This window comes from Scyliorhinus torazame, chromosome 5 (genome assembly GCF_047496885.1).
Source record: "Scyliorhinus torazame isolate Kashiwa2021f chromosome 5, sScyTor2.1, whole genome shotgun sequence".
Taxonomy (NCBI): domain Eukaryota; kingdom Metazoa; phylum Chordata; class Chondrichthyes; order Carcharhiniformes; family Scyliorhinidae; genus Scyliorhinus; species Scyliorhinus torazame.
In genome coordinates, this window is record NC_092711.1 from 181,621,891 (window position 1) to 181,637,698 (window position 15,808).

Below are 15,808 nucleotides of genomic sequence, written 5' to 3' on the forward strand. Positions count from 1 at the left end.
GTGTACCTAACACGACAATGGTGTTGAAGGTGGAGCTGTAGTCTATGAACAGCAGTCTGATGTAGGTGGCCTTGTTGTCGAGTTTGTTGAGAGTTGATTGTCGGGCCAGAGAGATAGCATCTGTCGTTGAGGCATGCTACCTAAGACGAACCCTGATATAAATGACCCAGTAACTACTTTCACTTTTAGATTGGCCTCATTCCCAGAATTTCCAATTGCGTTTGACTTTCTCTCATTTCACTCGAAGCCCCGCCTTCAACTCAAGAAACAAGTCTGGCTGCATTTGGGTTGCTGCACAGTCTGTGCTAAGCATTGTCACAGTTTGTGATTGAAGCGACGCTGGGCTCTGAATTTCCCCGACCCTCCAACATGGTCATCTACAAGGTCACGGTCAGGACAGGAGAGATTGAGTACGCGGGGACCAACAGCTATGTGTACTGTATGCTGATCGGAGAGCGAGGAGAGAGTCAAAGGATCAGTCTTGATAAGTATCTGCAGAGGGACCTCCACCGGGGAGATGTGAGTATGCCTACAGGCAGGGAGGGAAGGCAGAGTGACAGAAACACAGTGACAATTGATGTTTGCCTGGAGAGCCCCAGTGTCGAGATAAAATATGTTATTTTCTGTAGTACTGCAAAACATATATGTGTTTTAATAAAATATATAGATGGATCATGATGGACTTCTAGTGGATACAAACCTAGCCTGTCCCACGCTTTCCTCGTAAGACAAGCCGCTCGTTCTAGGTATTTGTCGAGTAAACCTTCCCTGAACTGTTCTTTAAATACCAAATTGGTAAAGATAAATGTTCAAGGAAAAGTTAGAAAAATAAATCTATTTTAATGTACTGATAATTTGTCTCCAGGGTTTTACTCAAACATATAAAGGACAGACAACACATACATATGACACACAACACAAACACAAGACACATGCACACATATGACACACAGACATGACACATAATGACACCCACACACATTTAGTTGGCACATGCACGGCATACACACCTGCACATAGATATCACACACACACATGACACACACACAACACATGCATACATGACAGACAATGCAGACACCCGACACACATGACACATGCACACAAAAATGTATACACCTGATACACATCTATACACTGCTCACACACGACACACACCACACACACACCTGACGCACACAAATGTCACACATGCTCATGCCAAACACAGAGATGGCACACACATAACGTACCAAATACACACACCACACATTTCGCATACACAGCACACACAACACACAGGTTCTCATACACACACACCAAACATGACACACAATACATAGAAATGACAGATACATCACACACACATATGGCACACCATATACACACACGCACACTGTTAGGGAGCTGAATCGGCTTCTGGCTTTGTTCCTCTAGAGCGATCAGATGACAAAGAGTTCTTGTTTAAGATCTATTCGAGCTATAGGAAGGGAACCTGTTTACCAACGTGTGGTGCGCAGGTTCCCAGATCAAAGGAATACAACAGTAATTATACCTTTAGGTTCATCTACAAGTAATGTACATGCACCAATCAAAATTGTTTGCCCATTCGAAGATAATCAATATCCAATAACAACTAATAGTCTTGATTACTTCATTAGTTTTCCACAGTGGTATTTATCCAATTGTAGAAACTATGATCGTCTTATTACACTATCCAATAGTTAATAAGGCACGTACAGATAGCTATATTATCAATATGCACACACCCATAGTCCTTGACTGTTTGGCACTTGATATCTTCTATCAAAACACATTTGCAGTGCTGGGCTGTTATCTGAAAAGCAGTGATGGAAGTAGTTACAGCCCTCTTGTGGCCTGTCAAAGCTCCCTTGTCCATTGTTTTTGCAACTATACTCTGCAGCCCAGCAGTTTCCCAAGAACTTAGCTGCCGTCAATAATTCCAACCCCTTCAGATCCCCCCCCTTTTGGCCCTTGGTTTTATCCAAATGGGCCAAATTAACAGTTGATAGTTCCTTTCCCCTAACTTCTTCCTTCTGAACAGTAAGCAGTGCAAACAAAATATCAGTTAGACACTCAATGTGCAGCTTGGTAAGTGAAAACTGCTGCTTATTAATTAATTGAAAACCTCATCCGTAATGTGATCAAAGATGCTATTGTATTCTAATTGGATGAAATGAGGCAAAACTAATTCTTATTGGTTTAAGGAGGGGCGTGGTCAATCTGTGATTGGTTTAATCTGTTTCTCGAGGGCGATGGTCATCTATTGATGCCATTTCCCACAGTCCCCTATTTTGTGCAAAACCAAGTAAATTTAATCAAATAAACTCAGAGATCCCCTCGTCCCTCTGACTGGCCCTCTGAAATGTCAATAACCTTGGGGTCCATTCCTCTCATTAAAATTTGTTTATGTTACTTCTTGCTAAAATAAAATATTTTGATATCGGCCTTACCCATTTCATAGAATTTACGGTGCAGAAGGAGGCCATTCGGCCCATCGAGTCTGTACCGTCCTTGGAAAGAGCACCCTACTTAAGTCCACACCTCCACCCCATAACCCTGCCTAAAGGGTAATTTATCATGGCCAATCCACCTAACCTGCACATCTTTGGACTGTGGGAGGAAACCGGAGCACCCGGAGGAAACCCCCGCACACACGGGGAGAAAGTGCAGATTCTGCACAGACATAGACCCAAGTCGGAATTGAACCTGGGACTCTGGCGTTATGGAGCAACAGTGTTACCCACTGTGCCATATGTGAGCAAAATGCTGTCATGCGATGATTGATATCTTGAGCCCATTGTCTCAAAATCTCATTTAATTGGTATTAAATCAGACCGCCCGATCAGAGACTATGGCCGGGATTCTCCGACCATGCGCCGGGTTGGAGAATCGCCGGGGGTGCACGAGAATCACGCCACCCCACCCCGATGCCGGCTTGCCGATTCTGATTTTTGGGCGCCCGCGGAATCACCGCCGTGCCGGTCGGGGGCTGTTGAAGGCCGCCCCCCCCCCCCCCCCCCCCCCCCCGGCGATTCTCCGGGCTTCGTCGGGCTGAGTGCCCACTGAGTTTGGCCGAGTCCTGCCGGCGTGGGTTACCTATGGTCCCACCCGGGGGGGACCTCAGAGTTCTGTCTGTGGGGGCCGTCTTGGTGGGGGGCAGGGCCCCACGGTGCCCTGGCCCGCGATCGGGGCCTACCGATCGGCAGGTGGGCTGGTTCCGTGCGGGGCCTGTGTTCCTCTGCGCCAGCCCCTGTTGTGCTCCGCCATATTGCTCGGGGGTCAGCGCGGACATGGGAACCCACGCGCATGCGCAGACATGCACCGGCTGTGGAGCGCAAGCGCGGACTCGTGCTGGCCGTGGCTCGCCGGCGTTTGGACACCGGAGCTGCGGACACCACTCTGGCGCCGTACTAGCCCCCTAGGGAGGGGTGGATACCTGCCAATTGAGGCGCATTGCCGCCGGCGTGGCACACTCCACTTTTCACGCCGGTGTCAGAACTTGGCCGCAGGTTTGGAGAGTCCCGGCCTTTATGTTTTGTACAGGTTATCTGAAGGTTGCTATTGATACTCTCTGGTTACTTGGGACGAGTTATTTTACTTTGAAATTACACAAAGTCTGTATAAAATACATGTCAATGTTTGAAAGTGAATGGTCTGCACAAAATAACAGCACATTCAACTGACAGATATTCAAATGTAAAGAATTTAAGGGTTCCAAAAACAAATCACAGAACTTAATTCTAAACTTACAACATCAAAGATGGTTCCTTTCTCTAACCCTTGAGTGGGGTGAGGTGTGCAACAAGAAAATTAATCTTTCTCTGAAGGTTTCAGTATCCTTTTCAGAATGTTGTTGCAACTTGAATGCGATCCCTGAATAAGATGATTGATGTTCCTTTCTCTCTGACACTCTTCACCTGCAGTCAGCTCACACAATATTATTCAAAATAACCTCATGCATGGGCTGAAGATATTCTCCAGCTATCCGCTCATGTGGACCAATCTTGTGGATACTTTGCACCAGGTTTGCCGGTTACCATGTACTAATTTGCTCCTAACCAAATTATTTTGCATTAATTATGTTCCTTTTGACAGGTATTGATATGTTTGATTCTGTCCCAATTGTTACAAAATCGATTTCTCTGTAGAGTGTGTGTCAATGCCTCGATCATTTAATTGATCTGTTTCACTACTGGCCCCATCGACCATTTCACGCCATGTTGTTTGACACGTAGTGTGCGTGTTTCAGACCTGCTCGCCAATACATTATTGCAAGTACTTCCAAACCCTTGAACAGGCCCATTTTGACCTCTGTATTAGTTACTTCACACCTAACTCATCTGCACACTTACGCAGTGCCCTAAATGTAATGCCACACATTCTTGAAGTCCTTGAGGTCTTATCAAAAGATCTCAAAGTTGTTGTTATCACGTACGGCCCGGATGCTTCAGGTGGTGACCAGAGCATCAGATTTTGTTCTCTTTATTTAGAAACACTGACCAGGACACAGATATCGCCAAGGGAAAGCTGCAAATGGGGCTGCATGGGGCTGTTTAGCACAGGGCTAAATCGCTGGCTTTGAAAGCATACCAAGGCAGGCCAGCAGCACGGTTCGATTCCCGTAACAGCCTCCCCGAACAGGCGCCGGAATGTGGCAACTAGGGGCTTTTCACAGTAACTTCATTGAAGCCTACTTGTGACAATAAGCGATTTCCATTTCATTTTTTCATTTCAAATGTACTAGCCTCACCTATGCTTTCCTTTCCCTTGAACATTACATCAATGCCAAATTGAAATATTTCACTGGATCCAATATTGCAATTCCCATTTGCTGTTTTGATTTCCTGCCTCCACCTGAGATCCTCAATTATTTAATCCTATCCAGTTTGGTGCATCCCACTACTTACTATACAATCCCAATTATGAGCCCTGGTGAAACCATGCAGTCCATTAAAATATTCTCATATCTTTAAAACAGAAATCAAACATTTTGGTTCCAGGCATTAATATGTTTTGATTGCTTGTTCTTTATCTTAGATGACATTGTTTAAAAAAATAAATTGCTAAATTACAGCACATTGTTCACATTCCAAACTGACCCAAATTCAAACAACAGTGCTGTTGGGCTATCAGACATCCATGAATGCTGATTTCATCTCCTCTTGCAAAGAAACCTTGCTCTTATATCCATAGAAGCCACATAAACTGTGTGATTGTTGGTTTTATTGCCTTCTTAAAACCCCTTTAAGTGTCAGTTATTTCTTTACCATCATCGTCGCTCTCATTATCCGTCAAAAATATTCCACTTTTCATTTTGTCCTGCTTTTTGAAAAGAATTGTTCATGGGGGAATGGGCATTGCAGGCTGGGCCAGCATTTATTGCCCATCCCTAATTGTTAAGAGTCAACCACTTTACTGTGGGTCTGGAGTCACATGTAGGCCACACCAGGTAAGGATGATAGATTTCATTCTCTAAAGGACATTAGTGAAGCAGATGGGTTTTTACGACAATTGACAATGGCTTCATGGTCATTGTTGGACTTTTAATTCCATATTTTTACTGAATTCAAATTTTGCCACCTGCAATGGTGGGATTTGAACCTGGGTCCCCAGAGCATGACTCTGGGTCTCTGGTTTACTAGTCCAGTCACAATACCACTACGCCACGTACATGAGGTGGGATTTTCCATTTCTGAGACTAAGGGTGCGATTCTCCCCCAAATTTCTAAGTTAATTTGTGGCAGGTTTTTCCAGGGATCGTAAGACATAGGAGCAGAATTAGGCCTCTCGGCCCATCGAGTCTGCTCAGCCATTCAATCATGGCTGATATTTTTCTCACCCCATTCTCCTGCCTTCTCCCCATAACCCCTGATGCCCTTGGCATGGTGCTGCTGTGAGCAGTTCCCCCTCGGCTGCCTCACAAGCTCCTCCTCTCCACCCTCCCATGGTGGCCCATCCCTGCGGAGGGTCCACCACCCCAAGCCAAGGGTCCCCCACCCGTCACTGAGGGCTGGGGTGGCACGCCCAGCACCCCCGGGCTCTTTGCTGTGAGCAAAGGTTTCTAATCACCTCCTCGGCCCCCCACAGAAGCCCTTCTGCAGGTTCAGGTTTTTAAAAAGGAGTACTAATTGGCGCCAGCGTGACCACTTGCTGGGGAGGCCGGTGAATGATGGGAGGCCATTGGACATGGGGTCACTCTTGTTACTTGCATGGAAATGGGGCTTAAGTGGTGATAATTTGTTTCTCGCCACGCTATGGCAAGATCCCGATTTCGCCTACGGAAGCGGGCCGGTTGCATCACAAAACGTTTGGCGTCTGGGTCGGATCACGCTTTTGGCCTCTCCCGCTAATCAGCGGCCTCGTTTCGCTGAGCGAGAGCGCAACTAGGCCGGAGAATCGCACCCAAGATTTTGAACTGGGCCAACTATTGCTGTGATATTGAAAGTCGAGAAATAAATGCTCAAATTCTTGAATCTACTGCAAATCGTGTTCCACTTGCAGTTACCTGGGAAGTAAAACACAAATGATTCATTCTATCTGGGGAAACAAATGGGTGAATTAATCTGAATTTTTCTGACAATTCAAACTTAACATTTTGTAAAATTCCCATTTCCTTGAACAATATAATTACATCTTCAGCTGTTGAGAGACGAGAGTTACTTCTCCGCTGGTTTGAGGCGGGGCGGAGTAAATGTTCTCAAATGGTGTCATTACATTTCTTTTGCTTTATTCGGACAAGTACAGACTCATTTTTATTACTCAATCTCTCCTTTGTACGTTTAAAAAATCCAATCTTAAAATTTTCCTTTTTCATTGTGCCGGTTGTGTCAGGAATATCTCTTTAAACGTGACAAGGGGCAGAATTCTCCGGTGCCCCAGCCGCTTGTTCCTCAGCGGCGCGATTCCCTGGCGGCGGGATTCTATTTTCCTGCCGCTTGTCAATGGGATTTCTCATGACACCACGCCACGGGGCCGGGAAACCCATGGGCGGCAGTGCACTGCCAGAGGGAAAAGAAATCCCGACGGGCAGAGAATTCCGGCCAACAAGCTTTTCAATGAAGATCAATCCAACACAGGATTGGTCGCAATCATTTCAAATATCCCAAATTCTAATCCACCCGATCAAATTAAACCATCTAATTGTCACAGGCGTGAATTTGTATCCAGATTAAAATTCCCACATGTTCATCAAATTATCTCATGATTCTGGCCATTAAACATGACCATGTTTGAAAAAAAATTATTAATTACATTTCCCTTTGTTAGCTGTTTAACTTAAATCACTTACAGTATGATCTCAAAATCACTATATAAGACAGAAAACATTAAAGCTTGAATCAGCCAACATACAAATATCCACACACAAGCAGAGAAACGTAGCATGTACTTTAAAACATCATTAACCAAAATGAATTACAGAAATATCCTCGTAGTTTTTGTTCTAAATTTACAAAGTGCCTGCAATTAAAAACTCAAGACAAGGTGTCATATGAGAGTACCTTTAAGAAATGGGTGTTTAAGAAATGTACCTTGAAGAAATGGGTGTTTATCAGTGATGTCGGAGTGTGGGTGGAGCTGGGCTATCTGTCAGCTTTTTACTTTTGTTTTAGGCTGTTTGCTGCTGGCTGTGTTTTAGTTTCGTATTCAGCGTTGGAGCTGAAGCCAGACAGAGCAGGTGTACTGTTGATCTCTCTGCCATGGAAAGACTATCTCTTGACCATTTGGTGAATTCAGAATTATAAATGTTTTCAGTTGTGAATGTAAACCTGATGTGCTTCTGTTAAAAGGTGTTTTATTTGTTTTCTGGATGTTGTTTGGGACGTTATTAAGGATTACTTAGTGTTGTATTCTTTGGGGGTTGTATTTGAATTGATGGTTGCTAAGATGTTCACTGTATGTTTTGAAAAGGTTAACTTGAGTTCATAGAATAAACATTGTTTTGCTTTAAAAAATACTTTTCCATTTCTGCTGTGCCACACCTGTAGAGTGGGCCGAGTGCTCCCCATACCACAATCTATTAAAAGTTGTGGGTCAGGTGAACTCCCTGATACACTTTGGGGTTCTCTAAACCTTGGCCCATAACAAATTGGGGGCTCAAGGGGGATAAAAGTCTATCTATTGGATAGGCTTAGTGAACTTAAAGACAGTGAGGAGTGAGCATATTGTGGTTGCTTTTCAGGTGTGGTATTCTAGTTTAAGTGGGGAGTGTGTTGTGGACAATGGCTCTTTCTGAGGTTCTGAAGTTTTTGTGGGTGGAGACGATCACACGCAGTACCTTACGGACAGAGATTAAAAGCAGACTGTTAGATTTGGCAAAAACATTGCAGTTAACATTACCTGACAAAATGCGAAAAGTTGAGGTAATTATGGCGGTGGCTAAGCATTTAAAGTTGCCTGTGATACAGTTTGACTTATTGGAAATGGCAAAAATTCAGTTACAAATTAAACAAATGGAACATGAGAAAGAATTAAAGCAGCTTGAATATGAAAGAGATAGAGAGGAAAAAGAGAGAGAGAGGAAAAAGAAAGAGAAAGGGAGATACAGATCAGGGAAAAAGATAAAGAGAGAGAGTTTGAACTTCAGAAAATGGCCATGAAACATGACAGTCAGTTAAAATTGGCAGGCGTAAAGGGAGACGTACAGTTGGATGATAGTGATGAGGATAATGAGAAAGAGCATCATAGTAGAAGGCTTGGTGCGGATCTATTTAACTATGTCCAAGCATTGCCAAGGTTTGATGAGAAGGAGGTAGAAGCCTTTTTCATTTCAATTGAGAAGGTAGCTAAACAAATGAAATGGCCACAGGAGATGTGGGTATTACTGATTCAAACAAAGCTGGTCGGTAGGGTTAGTGAAGTGTTTGCATCACTATCAGAGGAGGTATCTGAGTCATATGAGAAGGTGAAAAAAAGCATCTTAGGTGCACATGAACTAGTGCCTGAAGGCTACAGACAAAGGTTTAGAAATTTAAGGAAAGAATTTGGTCAAACATACATGAAGTTTGAAAGGCTCATACAGATTAATTTTGACAGGTGGATAAGGGCTTTGAAAATGGACCAAACATATGAAGCTCTCAAGAGAAATTATACTTTTGGAAGAGTTTAAAAATTCAATTCCTGATGTAGTGAGAACTTATGTGGAAGAACAGAGGGTTAAAACTGCGAGATTAGCTGCAGAAATGACAGATGATTATAAATTAGTTCATAAATCAAAGTTTGGTTTCCGACATCAGTTTCAGCCTGTGAGGGATAGAAACTGGGGACATGAAAAATACTCAAGTGGTAAAGGTAAAGGTGATCTGATGGGAGACAATAATGAGAGTGAACCTCAGATTAAAAAAGAAATCAGGAGGTTGGAAAAGAAATGAAAAGTTTCAAATGTTTTCACTATAATAAACTAGGCCATGTAAAGTCACAGTGTTGGTGGTTGAAGAAAAGCATTGGGAAGGCTGATGTGGTAAAACAGGATAAGACAGTGGGGTTTGTTAAAGTGGTAAAGGAAAGCCCAAGTGAAGCGAAGGAGGTGCAAAAGATTGTACCACCTGATCAAGAGGTGATTGATAAGAAGGTGCCAGATCTCTTTTAAGAATTTACTTGTGTGGGTAAAGATTACTCATGTGTATCAGGAGGAGCAGGTAAAGAAGTCACAATTTTAAGAGATACAGGAGCTAGTCAATCTTTAATGGTAAGAGATGAGGAGTTATGTAATTTGGGAAGAATGTTGCCAGAAAAGGTGGTAATATGTGGAATTCAGGGTGAGAGGAATAGTGTTCCATTATGTAAGGTAAGAACATAAGAACTAGGAGCAGGAGAAGGCCATCTGGCCCCTTGAGCCTGCTCCGCCATTCAATGAGATCATGTCTGATCTTTTGTGAACTCAGCTCCACGTTCCGGCCTGAACACCATAACCCTTAATCCCTTTATTCTTCAAAAAAATATCTATCTTTATCTTAAAAACATTGAATGAAGGAGCCTCAACTGCTTCACTGGGCAAGGAATTCCATAGATTCACAACCCTTTGGGTGAAGAAATTCCTCCTAAGCTCAGTCCTAAATCTACTTCCCCTTATTTTGAGGCTGTGCCCCCGAGTTCTGCTTTCACCCGCCAGTGGAAACAACCTGCCCGCATCTATCCTATCTATTCCCTTCTATCTATTCCCTTCATAATTTTATATGTTTCTAAAAGAATCCCCAGCATCCTTCTAAATTCCAATGAGTACAGACCCAGTCTACTCAACCTCTCCTCATAATCCAACCCCTTCAGCTCTGGGATTAACCTAGTGAATCTCCTCTGCACACCCCCCAGCGCCAGTACGTCTTTTCTCACGTAAGACCAAAGCTGAACACAATACCAGTTGTGGCCTCACTAACATCTTATACAATTGCAGCATAACCTCCCTAGTCTTAAAACTCCATCCGTCTAGCAATGAAGGACCAAACTCCATGTGCCTTCTTAATCACCTGTTGCACCTGTAAACCAACTTTTTGCGACTCATGCACTCGCACACCCAGGTCCCTCTGCACAGCAGCATGTTTTAATATTTTATCATTTATATAATAATCCATTTTGCTGTTATTACTCCCAAAATGGATAACCTCACATTTGTCAACATTGTATTCCATCTGCCAGACCCTAGCCCATTCACTGAACCTATCCAAATCCCTCTGCAGACTTCCGGTATCCTCTGCACTTTTTGCTTTACCACTCATCTTAGTGTCGTCTGCAAACCTGGACACATTGCACTTGGTCCGCAACTCCAAATCATCTATGTAAATTGTGAACAATTGTGGGCCCAACACTGATCCCTGAGGGACACCACTAGCTACTGATTGCCAACCAGAAAACCCCCCATTAATCCCCACTCTTTGCTATCTATTAATTAACCAATCCTTTGCTACTACTTTGAAATGAATGAAAATGAAAATTGCTTATTGTCACAAGTAGGCTTCAAATGAAGTTACTGTGAAAAGCCCCTAGTCACCACATTCCGGCGCCTGTTCGGGGGGGGGCTGGTACGGGAATTGAACCATGCTGCTGGCCTGCCTTGGTCTGCTTTCAAAACCAGCGATTTAGCCCTGTGCTAAACCAGCCAACTTTACCCTTAATACCATGCATCTTTATCTTATGCAGCAATCTTTTGTGTGGCACCTTGTCAAAAACTTTCTGGAAATCCAGATACACCACGTCTATTGGCTCCCTGTTGTCTATTGCACTGGTAATGTCCTCAAAAAATTCCACTAAATTAGTTCGGCACGACCTGCCCTTTATGAACCCATGCTGCGTCTGCCCAATGGGACAATTCCCATCCAGATGCCTCGTTATTTCTTCCTTGATGATAGTTTCCAGCATCTTCCCTACTACTGAAGTTAAGCTAACTGGCCTATAATTACCCGCTTTCTGCCTACCGCCTTTTTTAAACAGTGGTGTCACGTTTGCTAATTTCCAATCTGCCGGGACCACCCAGAGTCGAGTGAATTTTGGTAAATTATCACTAGTGCATTTGCAATTTCCCTAGCCATCTCTTATAGCACTCTGGGATGCATTCCATCAGGGCCAGGAGACTTGTCTACCTTTAGCCCCATTCGCTTGCCCATCACTACCTCCTTAGTGATAACAATCATCTCAAGGTACTCACCTGTCATAGCCTCATTTCCATCAGTCACTGGCATGTTATTTGTGTCTTCCACTGTGAAGACCGACACAAAAAACCTATTCAGTTCCTCAGCCATTTCCTCATCTCCCATTATTAAATCTCCCTTCTCATCCTCTAAAGGACCAATATTTACCTTAGCCACTTTAAAAAAAAATATTTGCTCAAACTTTTACTGTCTGTTTTTATATTCTGAGCAAGTTTACTCTCATAATCTATTTTACTCTTCTTTATAGCTTTTTTAGTAGCTTCACGTTGCCCCCTAAAGATTTCCCAGTCCTCTAGTCTCCCACTAATCTTTGCCACTTTGTATGCTTTTTCCTTCAATTTGATACTCTCCCTTATTTCCTTATCTGATTTTCCCTCTTTCTATCATCCTTCCTTATTATTGGTATAAATCTTTGATGAGCACTGTGAGAAATCGCACTGTTTCACTATAAAGTAAGGTTGGAAAGTCCAGTGAAGAGTGGTGAAGTGGTAGTAGAAGTAATAGAGAAACTATCTTGTCCAGGAATACAGTTTATCTTGGGTAATGATATAGCTGGATCGCAGGTGGGAGTGATGCCTACTGTGGCTGATAAGCAAAATCAGACAACCAAAGTGTTGAAGGACAAATATCCTGGGTTTTTTCCGGATTGTGTTGTGACAAGGTCGCAAGGTCACAGGTTAAGACAAGAGGAGAAATCAAAGGGTGACGATGAAGTTGAAGTGCAATTATCAGAAACGATTTTTGACCAGATGGTTGAAAAAGAACAAGCACAGGTGGATGATGAAGCGGATATTTTTAGTTCAGGAAAATTGGCGGAGTTACAACAGAAAGATGTAGAAATAAAACGGATGTATCAGAAAGCATACATGGAAGAGGAATCTGAGTGTATGCCAGTGTTATTACCGTAAAAGCGATGTCTTGATGAGGAAATGGAGACCTTTTCATATGCAGGCGGATGAAATGTGGGCAGACGTTTATCAAGTAGTATTGCCGGTAGGGTATAGAAAGGAGGCGTTGCGAGTTGCACATGAGGTACCAGTGGGAGGTCATTTGGGAATAAGGAAAACTCAAGCTAAAATCCAAAAACATTTTTATTGGCCTGGACTACATAAAGATGTAGTTAAATTTTGTCAATCATGTCACACATGTCAAGTGATAGGGAAACCTCAAGCAGTGATAAAACCAGCATCCTTAATACCCATTCCAGCATTTGAGGAACCTTTTACAAGGGTCCTAATTAATTGCGTAAGACCGCTTCCTAAAACAAAAAGTGCGAATCAATATCTTTTGACTATAATGGATGTGTCTACTAGGTTTCCGGATGCAATTCCAGTATGTAGTATTACAGCTAAAAAGATTGTGGAGGAGTTACTTAAATTCTTTATCATATGTGGACAGATATGGACCTGTGGCCATTTCATTTGTTTAACCACTTCTCAAACGAAATTAAAAAGGCTTCTAGCTCCTTCTCATCAAACCTTGGCAATGCTTGGACATATTTAAATAGATTCCCACTTGAGTATTTCTCATGTCCCCAGTTTCTATTCCTCACAGGCTGAAACTGATTCATACCAAGCCTTCGACTTTGATGCTCTTTCTCACTATCCTCATCACTATAATCCAACTGTACGTTTCCCTTTACATCTGGCAATTTTAACTGACTGTCAAGTTTCATGGCCATTTTCTGAAGTTCAAACTCTCTCTCTTTATCTTTTTCCCTGATCTGTATCTCCCTTTCTCTTTCTTTTTGTTCTGCTCGGGCTTTCCTTTTTCTCCTTTCTTCGCTCTCCTTTTCTTTTTCCTCTCTACATAGAACATACAGTGCAGAAGGAGGCCATTCGGCCCATCGAGTCTGCACCGACCCACTTAAGCCCTCACTTCAACCCTATCCCCGTAACCCAATAACCCCTCCTAACCTTTTTCGTCACTAAGGGCAATTTATCATGGCTAATCCACCTAACCTGCACGTCTTTGGACTGTGGGAGGAAACCGGAGCACCCGGAGGAAACCCACGCAGACACGGGGAGGACTTGCAGACTCCGCACAGACAGTGACCCAGCGGGGAATTGAACCTGGGATCCTGGTGCTACCGTGCTCTTTCTTTTTCCACTCTCTCTCTTTCTTTTTCCTCGCTTTCGTATTCAAGCTGCTTTAATTCTTTCTCATGTTCCATTTGTTTAATTTTTAACTGAAGTTTTGCCATTTCCAATGAGTCAAACTGCATCTCCGGCAACTTTATATGCTTAGCCACCGCCATAATGACCTCATCTTTTCGCATTTTGTCAGGTAATGTTAACTGCAATGTTTTTGCCAAATCTAACAGTCTGCTTTTAGTCTCTGTCCGTAAGATACTGCATGTGACCGTCTCCACCCCCAAAAACGTCTGAGCCTCTGAAAGAGCCATTGCCAACACACTGCCTACTGAAACTAAAATACCACACCTGAAAAGCACCCACAATATGCTCACCCCTCACTGTCTTTAAGTTCACAAAGCCAATCCAATAGATAAGACTTTTATCCCCCTCGAGCCCCCAATTTGTTATGGGCCAGGGTTTAGAGAATCCCAAAGTGTATTCTGGAGTTCACCTGACCCACAACTTTTAATAGATTGTGGTATGGGAAGCACACGGCCCACTCTACAGGTGTGGTACAGCAGAAATGGAAAAGTATTTTTTAAAGCAAAACAACATTTATTCTATGAACTCAAGTTAACCTTTTTAAAACATACAGTGAACATCTTAGCAACCATCAATTCAAATACAACCCCCAAAGAATACAACACTAAGTAATCCGTAATAACTTCCCGAACATCTAGAAAACAAAAAAACACCTTTTAACAGAAGTACATTAGGTTTACATTCACTACTGAGAACATTTATAATTCTGAATTCACCAAATGATCAAGAGATAGTCTTTTGATGGCAGAGAGATCAACTGTACACCTGCTCTGTCTGGCTTCAGCTCCAACACTCAAAACAAAGCTGAAACACACTCTGCAGCAAACAGCCTAAAACAACAGTAAAAAGCTGACAGACAGCCCAGCTCCACCCACACTCTGACATCACCAATAAACACCCATTTCTTAAAGGTACATTTCTTAAACACCCATTTCTTAAAGGTACTCTCACATAACAGGGGTTTCTTAGAATCTACCTCTTTTATTTTGCATTTGTCCAATTCCTTGACAATATTTTCGGGCGCTGTGTGGTGACGTAGTCCCTTCATCTCCCCATTTTGCAACAAACTGTAGTTCTGCCTTGTTGGCTTTTGCCTTCTCAGCATTTCATGCCATGGCCCACGGTGTTGTGTTCTGTTATTTCCTTGATGATGAAGGTACACATTAAACATGAAGATGTAGTTGCTACAAATATTTATGCTTAGTGGTAACCATGCATTACTATGTACAAACGATTCCGTCTCCGCTATTGATTTCTGTTGTCTTGTCCATCCTGCTACTAAGTTCCTGGCTCCCGTCCATCCTCTAATATGTCTCCATCTGTCCGGTCTTGTTCCACCTGCTGGCGGGAGGTTATAACTGCCCCTACATGTGTTGGTCATTGTCTATATACGGTGACACTGTTATATACAAATCAAATATTGATACAACTGTGTAGAATTATAGATAGATATGCCTATTCGCATATCACCCCTTCCTTTGGAGAAATGTTTTAAATACCCTTATTTGCAATCACATTCCTGCTTTGAGAAAGAAGTGTTCAGTTACAGATTTAGTCTATCATGCTTCTGCCGCACATCTGGGCTGGTAAGCATGCCCAATCTGCATCACTCACTGCTCCTCCCCCGGGCACCAACACAGAAGCCTCAGTTGCCCCAAGTTGCGCCGGATCTTCTGCACCTATTTCGCTCCTGGGAGTGTACTCATCTGCCGGGTTGAGGACAAAGGGTCGCTGTACCTTGAGTAGAGCTCTTCGATTTCAGCACAGAACTGAACCGCCCTCAGTGAGCACCCTGTATGAGTGTGGACATGCTTGCCGGACAACCGTTGCTAGCCTCCTCAACCTTCCTCCATTGGGATTCTCCACTCTAACTGTGTCACCTATTTACAGACGCTGGAGTGCCCTCACAGATTTATAATATGCATCTTTTTATTTGTGCTTCTGTGAGATGAGCTTTGACTGGAGGTTCTGATCTACCGTGGGGACTGC

General features: G+C 43.2%; 1 protein-coding gene across 2 annotated transcripts in view; it reads left to right on the top strand.

The window, feature by feature from the left end:
- The first annotated feature begins 265 nt into the window (after positions 1 to 265).
- Positions 266 to 15,808, top strand: part of LOC140420766 (polyunsaturated fatty acid 5-lipoxygenase-like) — a 134,734-nt gene continuing 119,191 nt past the window's right edge. For both annotated transcript variants that reach the window (XM_072504747.1, XM_072504748.1), the window contains exon 1: positions 266 to 519. In XM_072504747.1, the coding sequence (XP_072360848.1) occupies positions 370 to 519 (150 nt within the window). In that variant the 5' untranslated portion in view covers positions 266 to 369. The remainder of the gene's footprint in view (positions 520 to 15,808) is intronic.